At 36.0% G+C, this 13,501-nt stretch overlaps 1 protein-coding gene across 1 annotated transcript in view; it reads right to left on the bottom strand.

Annotated features, from left to right (window-relative positions):
• Positions 1-13,501, bottom strand: part of Mllt3 (MLLT3 super elongation complex subunit) — a 273,764-nt gene that overhangs the window by 58,649 nt on the left and 201,614 nt on the right. Inside the window, exon 5 of the mRNA XM_090330052.1 lies at positions 10,508-11,212. Coding sequence (XP_090186178.1) covers positions 10,508-11,212 — 705 coding nt within the window. The remainder of the gene's footprint in view (positions 1-10,507; positions 11,213-13,501) is intronic.

A 13,501-nucleotide genomic window follows, 5' to 3' on the forward strand; every position in this document is an offset into this window, starting at 1 on the left:
GCAAGACCTTAACCTATAATACCTGGGATTCAAGGTAGGAAGGCCATGCTAGCTTGCCAAGGCCAACCTAGGTGAAAGTACAACAAACTGAAAAACAAAAGTACTGGAGCATGGTTCAAGTTGGCAGTATGCTTTTTGGGGGGAAGGAAGCCTTGAGTTCAATGCTCAATAACATGAAAAGGGAGAAAAATGGAAGGGAGCATATATTTTTAATACTATAACCATGCATTAAACATTAAGTTCCTAAAGCAACTTAATTTTCACTTTTTCCAAGAACATGACCAATATCAAATCTTCAAATGGTGTGTTTTGTCCAGGACATAGTATTTGTGGTTCAACTAAAATATGAAGAGCAGCTTGAATGTATAAACTCTAATCTCATGCAGCAGCTATTATCACTAAAGCCCACATTTTTTTATAGTTCTCTCTAGTAAACGGAACCTACCTAGATTTCTAGCGCAGGCTGTTTTCAGACCACACTTCCTGGGCCATTCCTCCTATGATTTGGCCATGTTCCAGGACAAGGACACAGGGTAATAAGAATGCAGATCATGAGAAAGTTAATACTATTTTTTCTCCTCAAGAAGGTTTAAGAAGTATCACAGTGGGTTTAATTTGATATGATGTTTCCCTAAACTAAGAGGCATGGTTCAAAAAGTGTGAGTCTGGTATTAGGCAGAATTGGATTTGAATTCTGGCTATGTCATTTTCATGGTTGTAAGAAGCAGACAAAAACAATCTTACCCAGTGTACTGGCTAAATAAGATGGCATCCATCATAAGTGCCAACAAGTATCCATTGCCACAAAAGTGTCCATCACAAGTATAGCAGGGAGTAGATTAACACAGCTTCATCTATCTCTAATAAAATGAAGTCATATAACTTCATTTCAGTGAAGGCAACACATATTACTTATGTTTGCCATCAAGTTATTGTTTTCAGGGTCTGTCTCCTTAAAAATCCCTTTCCTACCAATCCATATTGTCATTTCATTGATGTATTCCTTCTTTCCTTTAAACTCCAGGATATCTTCCTTCTTTCCTCAAAAGTCCAGCATAAATTCTAATTTTCTTCCATCTGTACCATTAATATAGTGATTGCATCCAGAAAGTTTCTACCCCATTCATGCATTCAATTGTTACTAAACACCATTGAAGTTAGTAGAGGCTATTATTATGGTTAAATACATTTAGAAGATATTTTTCATAACTCAGAGTGACATGATGGCTTACCACACTCAAATAAGTATAAGAGCCACATAATAAAAGAAGTGTCTGCTATTTAATTTCTAAAGATATAGCATCACGATTGTAAGCAGTAAGGGTCCCATACCAGCTACACTCAAGTAGCCACCCAGAACTAGTCAAATCTGTAGTAACTGAGGGTTCCAGGCATACATTTTCTTTCCATGGCCCAGAGAGTGAAAATTTTCTCTCTTCTGTGTCACACATCCTTATTTATTTCTCCCTCTTCCATTCTCTTTCACTACCTATTCTCTGTTATGGTATGAGCTATAAATACCTCTAAAACTACTCTTACATTTTCTCATGCCTAATAAATGGACTTGGAGCCTCTCAGGAACATCTAACTGTGCAGTCATCTTAAGAAACTTCTTGGAGCAATCTTTCTTTGTGAATCTGGACCCTCCTTTGAGGGTCATAAATTGTTACTTACTCAGATCAATTTCTACAACTTGTTTAAATAATCATCTATACACTCAAAAGAAACAGCATTCTTCCAATACTTTTGCATTCTTATCTTCTGATTCAAAGAAAGAATAATGTACATTTTGAATAAATTAGATTTCAAAGTGAACATACAATATGCAACTAGAAGACCCAAAAAGGAGTCTCCAAACTGGAAGACACCATTTGTTATTTGGTGGCACCTTCTGGGAAAGCTTGATACTGCAGCTCAACTCTGTTAGAAATTCACATGCAAAATTAAGTCAGGAAAACTCAGAGTAAGAAAATAATCTTAATGATCTATTGTAATAAGGTGCAATCTAGCCCATGAAATCTTTCATTTGAAGCTAGAATGTATAATCCTTTAGAGTATGTAAGTATATAGTATGTTCAAGGTTCCTAAGTATTTCATACATTGCCTTTCAATTCTGGGCATTCATACTGACGCCTCCCACAAGGTAGCCTGTCTTCTGCTGCAGGCTTTTAGCAAAGCTACAAGAGACAGAAGAAATATGATTCAAATGTGGGATAAATAAATGGCTACTGTCAATTTCATGTTGTACATCTCTAAAGTTTTTCTGTGAATTCATAGAAAATAAGATTTGCTTTACTGCAACCTCTATGGATGCTGTGCAAGTATGTTTAAAGCCTGGCTCTACTACTTTTAAATATGGCAACCAAGAGCAAGCTTCTTAATGTTCAGCTTCAAGTTACTCACTTGCAAAAGTATTATTAGGTAAGAATCTTGCCATTCCATGAACTGCTGTGATGTGAAGTGAATGGAACATTACGTGCTAGCAGGGGACTTGGAACATAGTAAAACTCATCATGAAAAGTTGAGTTGAAGCTCTAAGGTTTCTCCATGGGATGGGAAAGCTAGTCCTGTGAAGATTCTGTTGACTCACACTATTGGCTTTGTGTCTAAATATGATAGATGGCACAATTACATAAATAATACATGCAAAACAGTAATGCACTGAATAGGGTTCTTTAAAGAGAGTTCTAGAATTTATCAGAAAAAGATTTTAGCTCAGTGTCCGTTAGGGAAGAAAATGCTGAGTTTCAGCAATCATTAGTGACAACTCTGATAACATCAGGCTGAGCAAGAAACAACAACAACAGAAAAGGAAAACAAGCCTCTTTTATTTTCAAATCTCCTTTTTAATTGCTTGTAATTATTTTTTTCTTCGAGTGAGTTTTTTATGTATTTTTTATTGTAATTATATTCACCAGATAGAAGGTGCATTACTTCACATACACTGATACCCTTTCTCATGTCTTGGTCCACATTTCCTTCCCCCCACCCCCATCCCTCATCTTGTGTTCTCCACTTACCTATCCTATTTCAAATAACCAAATAAGCACATATACACTATAACAAGGTAAAATACTGTAACAATATGAGATAACCAAGGGACAGCAAAGGAGATGAGAGATAACATAATACATTAATTAAGTACAACAATCCTTATATGGCTTTTTTTTTCTATATCCTGGAGGTCCTTTTATTTAGCATCATATTATATGTCCTTATGTATCTAGGGTTAGCTTGTAATTCTTTAAAAAAAAGGCAAGAATATAAGGAATCAATGACTCACTGATGGTCACCTGGGCATCTTTTTCAATCTGATAACATATAACAAGAAAATACACACATACACAAAAGCCTTGTAAGACTGGGATAGGTGACATATCTTCATGCATGCCATTAAATAAAATTTGCTACAATTGTTTTAATGGATGTTCCATACTGAGCTGCATCAATTAGAGAAAGTGTAACCCTCTTCAGGTATTTTTACCTCCAGTTCTAAAACACAGAAAATAAAGAGTCCAGAATATGACAGCCCCCTTCCCCCCATCACACCCTCACTCCTGGAGGGCTGTAGCCCTTAATGAATGGTCTCTCCAGCTGCTTGTTCACTATACTCAGATTTTACAGCTCCTGCATGTGCTGGAATTACAAGTCATTAAAAAGCCACTTTGAAAACACAATAAAGACCTTCTTCTCTGGCTACAACAACCTTGCATCACATAAAACTTAAGGCCAGTGCTTCAACAGCAGGACCTTTACAGCCAGCTCCAGACAGTTTAAGCTGGGCAATGAACAGGGTGGGGTGGGAGGAAATGAGGCCCAACAAAAGAAGGGAAGTTTCTTTTTCCTTTCTTTCTTTTTCAAAGAAACTTCTGCTGAGGTGGTTTGAAGTTATTTATTCTGCATCTGAACCACCATCCATCCACTCTTGAGATTTTTGTTCTTTTTTACCCAAGAAAACACTTTGATAAATCCAGACCTCAGAAGACGTGATTAAAATCTCATTTCTCACATTGCAGGTTCAAGGATATAATATTGCTACTTGCCATTTTCCAGGAAAGATACTGCAACTGGTAGCTTTACTTTCAGTAATGATTAAATCTCTACAATTCAAGGTAAAAGAAGTAAGACACTGCTAAGGAAATTACTACCTAACCAACCCAAATGTAAAAGGTTATTTAGAAACTTCTATTGGAGGGAGGAGGGTTGGGAGGGGAAACACTGGGAGAAAATGAGGGAAGTCATGACACTGCTCAAAAAGAAATTGACTTATGTAACTGTAGCTCCTCTTTACATCATCTTTACAACCAAGTTTAAATTAAAAAAATAAATTCAAGGGCCGGGAGTTTGGCCTAACGGTAGACTGCTTGCCTAGCTGGCACGAAGACCCAGGTTTGATTCCTGGGTACCACATACATAGAAAAAAGCCAGAAGTGGTGCTGAGGCTCAAGTGACAGAGTGCTAGCCTTGAGAAAGTCTAAGGACGGTGCTCAGACCCCAAGCTCAAGCCCAGGACTGGCAAAAAAAACCCCACACACATAAATAAATTCATAATGCAAAAACTCCTTCTATTTACTGTTTTTCCATCCTTCCACACTAAGAATGCAAAACTTTCTATTACTACAAAACAATACATTCCACAGGTTCCTTTTAGAAACAGTTATAAGAAAAACAAAAACAAGACTCTAAGAAATTACTGAAGGGCTTCATTAATTATCAATTAAAGTATAAAATCCACCACTCAAAGTTTTCATTAATATTCATTAAACACATTATATACTCAGACCCTCACCCTTCTAAGCTTCTGGTTAGCAACAGTTACTACTAAGAAGTCATTCATCTACTAACCAATAAGGTTCAAAGACATTAGATCTCTAAAAAGATGAAATACTAAACCAAAAATCACTTTACTTTAGTGGAAATTACTAAGTTCTTAAATGTAAAGTTTTCTGAGACAAAACATTCTTTGAAAGTGCTCTCTGTAGGTACTAAACATTCATTTACCCACTAAGAAACAGACCTCTACCTATCTATTCTGCTCTCCTCTCTCACTGCCTGAATTCTTCTGCTGGAAATATTACTGATGAATTTCCATGGGATTATATTAGGTTTTGTTATGAGAAACAGATTAAGGATCTTAAACATCGAAAAACTACTCCTCCTGTTGTTTTAAAAAACAAAAACCCAGAGATAATAATTTCTGAAACTGTTTTCTTTCAACAATTATTTAGAAGGAAGGACGGAAGGAAGGGAAGAAGGGAAGGAGGGAGGGAGGAAGGGAGGGAGGGAGGGAAAGAGGGAGGGAGAGAGGGAAAGAGGGAGGGAGGGGAAAGGAGGGGAAAGGAGGGGATGGGAAGGAAGGCCTACTTAATGTCATGGTAGATATGCCCCTCTCCTTTATGGCATTTAATGAAAACATTAAAAGACCTTGGAAAAGTCTTAATAAATTTAAAATTCACATTCTTTTATTTTGCAATGATCTCGTAACATGTGCTTGTCAAAATCAAGACCAGATTCCTCTATGAAAAAAAAAGGCAGAGCAAACTGATGAATACCAAGTACACTGCCCCTACTTAAAGCAAATAATATACACATATTTAAAAAACAGTGAGTTCTATAGGATTTTGACTATCATAAAATCTCTTCCAAGCTGGAGTGTTTTCAGAAGCCAAGTTACACATACCAACAACTGTCATATTTTAGGAACAACTGTCATATTTTAGGAATGTGTTAACTGTTTAAACCCAGAATGATGTCTTAGTCTTCACAATAATTCTATAAAGTACATGTTAATATAAATCCTCATTTTACAAAAGATGAAATTTAGGAACAGATTTGCCTGAGATTACTGGTGACACAAAGATTCAAAACATAGTCTGTCTGACTCCCACTCCTTTCCAATCTAACTATTACTTAGCAGAAAGTGATCCCTCTGAAAATAAGCAGCATAACATGTCCATCTTACTTCCTCTCTCTCATGCAAATGTATAAAATGCTGACCAGAAAGTTTCCCCTCCCTCTCTTCCTCCTTTCTCCCTCTTTCAGTCTCGTTTCTCTCCCCCCCCTTTTATTTTTTATCACTTTCTTTACCTTCTTCCTCTTCACAATTTTCCTCTTTCTTCTTTTTCTTCTTTGCACTGATTTGAACTCAGTTTGCTGAGCAATGACTCTTTCCACTTGAACCACATTCCCCTAGCTCATTTGCTTTAGTTTATCTTTTCAGATAGTCTTGCTTTTGCCCTGTTACCCAGGATTGAGATCCTGCTACTTCTGCCTCACATATCCTATAACTGCTAACACAGTTATGTGTCACTATGACCTGCTTATTTTGAGATAACATCTCACTGAGTTTGCCTGTACTGACCTCAAACTTGAGATAGCTTCCCATCTGCATCTCCCAGATCCTAACTTCTTTTCTGTACCTATTGTTTGTTTCCAGGGTCCATGATCTCTGGCACTGCATCCGAAAACTACCCATTACCTCTGAACAGAAATCTTCCTCATATTCACATAGTGAAGTTGAAAAGGACATTATAGCAAGCAGGTCAACTAATCACGCAGAGGCTGACATGCTTAGACTCAAGATGGTAGAACAGTGTTTGTGACTTTTGACACCAAATTAGCTACTTGCTAAAGTAAGCTTTGGGGTGCATTCCAGCTTCCTCCCTCACCTTCTCTCTTGCCCACAGGTGGATCCTAGTCAGGTAAAAGACATCAACATGGGCTATCTTTACCACCGTAAAAATCACCTTTCATCCCTCTCTGATACTCTTTTGCTCAGAACAAGGTCTCTTATACACATGGCATATATATGGCACCACTTTGATCAGCTGTCTTTTGTTCAATATCTGTATTTAAGCATTTAACCAACAGAACCAATAAGGAAAGCACGTCATAAGAACTTTCTGTTGCAATCACTGCACTTGTGATCTTAATAGTGTCACAGATTTAGAAAATTTACTACCTACTATAAGAAATTAAAATTCTAACTCTTCATTACAGGTATTGCTTTGGATAAATAAACCAGCCTGAGTAAGAATTATATTAAAAGAAAGTCATGTTTTATAAATCATATATGAAAGAGAAGGATCTGAGTTATCTAACAGGATAACAAACAGAATTACCCAAAGATAAAGTTAATCTGAAATAGTGATATATAGAAAGCACATTCAATAGTACTGACTTTACAGACATGAGTCAACATGCCTGGCCTCAATAATGCTTTATAAATGTCAGTTGATCTCAAAAATCAGCAATTCTAAGAAATGATGCCTGTCAAAATTTTGACCAGTTCCAAAAACACACACTCTCTAAAGCAGTTTCTACATTCATCACATACAAATTACAATCCTTTGATTTTTTTCAAATGCTAATCATGACATGCATTATAGCTCACCAATGACCCACAGAAACAAGGTTTTCAACCTGTGAAAGCCTTTCTTCAAGAAGAATCATAACATTTCAGAACACAGAAACACAAAGTTGCTAAATTTGAAAACTTTGATGTTTTAGTCACATCCCAAAAGCATTTCAAGGTGACTTGAAAGCAAAAAACTAAAAAAAGTTCCATGTAACATCATGATGAGAGCTGGTTTCAAATTAAGAGGAATGTAGAGAAAACAAGAAAAAATAAATATTTGAAAGACTGCATCTGATATATTCACCACTCATCTCCATTTCCCAAAATATGACTGTCAATTAGTAAGCCTTTACCAAATGCAGACATATTACTCCATCTCAATATTCTACATACCGCTTTCCTCTCCCTCATAGTAGAAGTTCAAAATCAGATATAGACAACAAGGTGGGAAGGAGATGGAAGTGGAACTACTGGGGACTGGGGACTGGTATTGGCATTATAACATACTCTGGCTGGCTTTCTGCCCAGAACAGGTAAATCCAGGAAAGGAAAAGAAAGGCCTCCCTCCTTTTGCCAGCATTTAAACTGGAGACATGGGCAACCTCATAGGAGGCAAAATATTCTAAAAGTGCTATTAATTTTTCTTTTTGGGCAAATGTCTAGATATATTGACAAGCTAACGGCATTAATGGGAGTCGTAGTCTCTGATTTAAAAAAAAAACTGAAAAAGAAAATTTGGACACAAAGGAAAAGTGGGAAGGAAATAACTTCATAATACATAATATTTCTTCAGAAATAAATATCAAACGCCTTCTGGCCAGTAACCCTATCACTGGATGTGTGTAAGATTTCTTACAGTAAGATACCCTGAAAGGGATAGGAGATACTAGGTCTCCTTGGCACAGATCAAAACTTTCTTAATAAAGGCAACACAATAAATTAAAGAAAGTTTAGACAAATGGGACTGTATTAAACTGCAGAGCTTCTGTATGGCAAAGTACATAGCAAGCAAGTTAAATAGAAGGCCTATAGAGTGGGAGAAGATCTTCATTAGTCATACAACAGACAAAGGCCTCACATCTAAAATATATCTACAACTAAAAAAATTGAATCTTGCAAAAACAAATCTTCAAAGAAACAGCCATCCCCCTAAAAGGCTAACGACTTAGAGAGGAAATAAGAATGGCCAATAGACATATGAAGACATCTCTGGCCATATAAGAAATGCAAATCAAAACAACTCTGAGATTCCACCTCACTCCAATTAGAATGGCCATGATCAAGAAATCTAATAACAACAAATGCTGGAGGGGATGTGGCCAGAGGGATTGCTACTACACTGTTGGTAGGAGGGGTGGGAGGAGGAAAATTGGGAGAAAAACATGGGACGGGGCATCAATGTTCAAGAATTAATGTATTCAAGAAGTAATGTACCCCCTACCTGATGAATGTAACTGTAACCCCTCTAGACATTACCTCGACAATTAACACTTATGACCCAGCAATCCCACTCCTGAGCATTTACCCAAATGTCCATAAATAAGGACATAATAAAGCTACTAACAGAACCATGTTCACGGCAGCATTATTTACCATAGCTAAGATATGAAACCAACTCAGATGCCCCTGGATAGATGAATGGATCAGGAAGATGTGGTATATATACACAATGGAATTCTATGGCCCCATTCCTAAGGAAATGGAAAGACTGAGAAAAAAAATCATACTAAGTGAGGTAAGACAGACTCAAAGAAACATAGGCTCCATTGTTTCCCTCATTTGTAATCATTAGTATATATCTGGGATTCTCCTAGTAGAGGACTACAATAGCTCAAAAGCTATGTGCATAAGGTCATATAGGATTAAGGCTAAGCAAAATGAATTCCATGATATGGAAACAAGAGGTTTATCTTTGTGACTGCTTTTCTTAATGTACTATGTGAACTTCTTTCTTTTCTCCTTGTTTTTCTCCCCTTATGGTTTATCTCATGATATTACTGTATCTGACTTTGGTATCTAGTATATTGCATATATTTTCATTTGTTTATTTGATATAGGAAGGGAAAAACAAGATGATTGGGAGGGGTGGGAGGAGGAAAACTGGGAGAAAAACATGGGAAGGGGTATCAATGTTCAAGAAGTAATGTACGCACTACCTGACAAACGTAACTGACAAATACCCTGACAATTAAATATAATAAAAAAAGATTTCTTACAGTAGTAAAATGTTAAACTGACTAAAATGAAAATTCTTTCCAATTCTGAAAATCTTTAAATGTAAGTTTTAATCCCAGTATCAACTAACACTTTTTGGAAGTTATTAGATGTTCCTTCACATCCACAGAAGATTATCTTACCTATAAAAAAAACCAGCATCACATAATTCCCTCTTTCCAAACCACAACTTAGAAATAAATCTTAGTGGCGGGGGTGGGGGTGGGAAATGGGGACCAAGACATGAGAAAGGGTATCAATGTTTGTGAAGTAATGTACCTTCTGTCTGGTGAATATAATGTAACCCTTTTACTAATTACAATAAAAATACATGAAAAAAATCTTAAATCAGTTTCCAAATGGAAATAGCTTTACAGGTATATACAAATGTCAAAATCTTCAAATGACCCATTTTAGATAATGTATAGTTGTATCAATTTTGCCTTATCAAGTCTTCTAAGACATTTCTATTAACAGCTTCCATCTATATAAAAAATGCTTCCTAATAGGATCAAAAATCAGCATTAAGGTTGCATCCCAATATTTTCTAGGTCTCTCTTTTAAACTGAAGCTTCCCTTACATTCACATTTTATTGTAGTCCTCTCATTTTCCTAAATTAGCAATCATTGAAAAGCATAACAAAGCTTTAATGAACACAGAAATGTTCTGCTGCTCTTCAAATGACCCATTATTATACTATGGAATGAATCTTTTCTTTAACAACTTAAATCACAGCCTAGGCCATTCTACAGCTAAATGGCTTCATTTCCTTCTTCCCATTATTAGTTAGGAGAATTCACATCTATGCCACACCTCTCCATGCTACATTTTTATGGGTCAGCATTTACATTCTGTCATTTCTTATCAGGAAGCTATCTGAAGTACAATCTGAATACTAACCACAAAGGCAAGGAGGAAATGGTAAGACTACTCACATCAGATTTAGACGACATTGTCTCCTCCACGTCTGAGTCATTGGGATCAACAATATCATCAAATGGTGGTAAAGTCAATTTCTTCTTCTCTGATACCTCACTTTCAATTTTGACCTTTCCTATCTTGACATGAGATTTATCTTTTATCTGTTTTTTGTCAGCAGAACAAGTGAGTATCAGTGGTGGTGCACTAGAAAAACTTTTAAATAAAGCCTCTGAGCTACTCTTTTTCCTTTTTTTGGCTGAGAGTTCTTCAGAATCTGAAATGGGGGGCCTTTTGCTGGGAGCCTTCTTATCTTGCTGTCCACTGGTTATGGTGAGTAAGTTACTGTCTGGTTTTGGCTCTTTCGACATGGGTTTAGGTTCCTTGAAGGCCATCTTAGGAACTATTTTCTCTTCTTTCAGTGGTTTATTTTCTTTGGGTTTCTTAGAGGATTCTTTGGAAGATTTGTTGTGATCCCTGGAAGGTTCTTTGAAGGCACTTTTATGTTCTCTGGAGTCTTTAGAAGGTTTTTCCTTGTGCTCCTTCATTAATTTGTGAGGCTTTGAAAAACTGGTACTGCTGCTGCTGCTGCTGCTGCTGCTACTGCTGCTGCTGCTGCTGCTGCTACTGCTGCTGCTGCTGCTGCTGCTACTACTACTGCTGCTGCTGCTGCTACTGCTGCTGCTGCTGCTGCTGCTGGTATGAATGCTCCTATTAGGGTCCTGTAGAGAGGAGAAGAAAATGAAACTCAGAACTGAGCAGCCATGAGTCCAAGCCAATTTCCTTAAGTTTTAATCTACATTAAATGACCCTTTCTTGGATTGTTCTCAAGTTATCTTCAAAAGGCCAAAAATATTTTAATTTGCCAAGCACAACTACCAACAGGTAAGAATGGTATATGTGAGAATTGGAGGGGGAACTTGATCAAAGAACTTATTGAGACAAAAACTGTCGACCTCCAGGATATGGAAACAGGAGCTATATAAGGTGTGATTGTTGTTCTTAATATACTATGTTATTTCTCATCTCTTTGGTTGTGCCTTGGTTATTCTCATATTGTTACAGTATCTTACCTTGTTATCTGGCATATTGTATATATGTGTATTTGTTTATTTGAAATAGGAAAGAGAATTGGGGAAGACAAGATGAGGGGAGGGGTGGGGAGAGGGAAACTGGGACAAAAACATGAAGTGATGCACCTTCTATCTGGCAAATATAACTGTAACCCTTCTATTAATTACAATAAAAATATCTTCTCAACAACAGCAAATGAGGAGTTTTGAAACATTTCAATTTATGTTTGTTCAAGAAGACAAAAAGATGAATAACACATGCCCCTTTAATAAGTATTGCACTTTTGATGAATGACATTGTAAGAACGACCTACAAGGTGCTATAGACAAGAAAAGAAGGGGACCAGTTGGTTTTGCTGGGAGAGAGTAAGTCAGAGGTTTATAGAAAAGTAACATGAATTTGCTCTAGAAATGGTAATTGGAGACCAAGGACCAGAATAAGCTAAAACTGTAAGCAAGGGAAAAAGACACATTTGGGTAGCATAGCACAAGGCTGGAAAGGAAGAAAGTAACCAGGTTCACACAATGAAGGTAGGTTATTTTAAATTGCACAGGCTTAGTGAAATACAAAATCACAAAATCTCCAAAATAAGTAATTCTCAATCTGAAATTAGAAATAATTCTTCTTATTATGTTCAAAATTTTATGACTTAGAATATGCCTTCTCCCTAGGAAACAAAGAATGAAGTAAAAAAGAATACAACAGATCAAAGATCTCATCTATTCATCAAATAGATTGATATCTTTATCCATTACTGTTGTGCATTCAGAAGAGGTAACTGTTCCCATTTCAATAGGAAAAACACAAGAAGGGTAGTCTATAATGTGCATTAAAATAAACAATCTCCTTATTGCATATGTACTGAGGAAATCATGTATATAAGTTCATGGCTATACATCTGGAACTAATACCAAAATGGGAAGTTATTGATCTATATTACTTCATTTATTCTCTCAAGTGAGCATTTGGTTTCAAAATGCTAAAATGGATAAAGTCATTAAACAGAGACTTACTTTTATGCATAGAATTAGACAGTTCCTTACAAAACATCTTAATCTGCTATTTCAAAATGGAATACTAAAAACAGAATTCATATTACTAAAATTCATTATTTGAAATTCTATTATAAGAAATTCATTGACATATTAAGCAGTACTATGAATACTTAAAACAGCAGTGGACAAAATAAAGAAAGAATATTTTCAATTACTATCCCTGAGTTGTTTTTTTTTTTTTGAATTGGCTTATTCGTTCATTGAATTTTTGTAATTTGCAATCAGTACTTCAATTATAGCTCAAGAATGCCCACAGATTACTATTCCATCAGTAATAAATGTATACTAGTGGCTTAGTTACATAGCTGGGCACTAAATTGTTATTGACAGAATAAAAACATTCACTAACTCTTGGCTTATATAACACATACACACACACCCCTCCCCACCCACATACAGTGGCTTTTAGAACCTTTTATTCAACTATTTACTTCAACATTACTTCCACTGAATAGCAGACTAATTTCCATTCCATGTGAAGTTTACACATTTGTATAATTAAAATTCTTTTTTCCCCTGTGGATCATTGGGAGAAACTGAATATCAAGCAATCCAACTAAAGAAACATATATATGTAATTCAGATCTCAAATATTTAAAACATAACTACCTAAACATAAATGTACACATATTTATACTAACTTTACAATTTGTACATACAAAGTACAGTGTTTTCTTTCATTCATTCAATTCTACTGAATGCTTCCTTGTTTTAATTTCTCTAAAACAGAAAGCATCTATCTAATATATAATCACTACTTGTCAGTAACTCTAGTATATGGCTTAAGATAAACAAGGGATCTAACTACTAGCCAGAGCAAGGTTTTGTGATTCCAAGTGGCTTTCAATCTCCATGTTACCTCCATGATTTCTTCCAATAAAG

Source organism: Megascapheus bottae, chromosome 3 (assembly GCF_031878675.1).
Source record: "Megascapheus bottae isolate mThoBot1 chromosome 3, mThoBot2.hap1, whole genome shotgun sequence".
NCBI classification, from domain to species: Eukaryota; Metazoa; Chordata; class Mammalia; order Rodentia; family Geomyidae; genus Megascapheus; species Megascapheus bottae.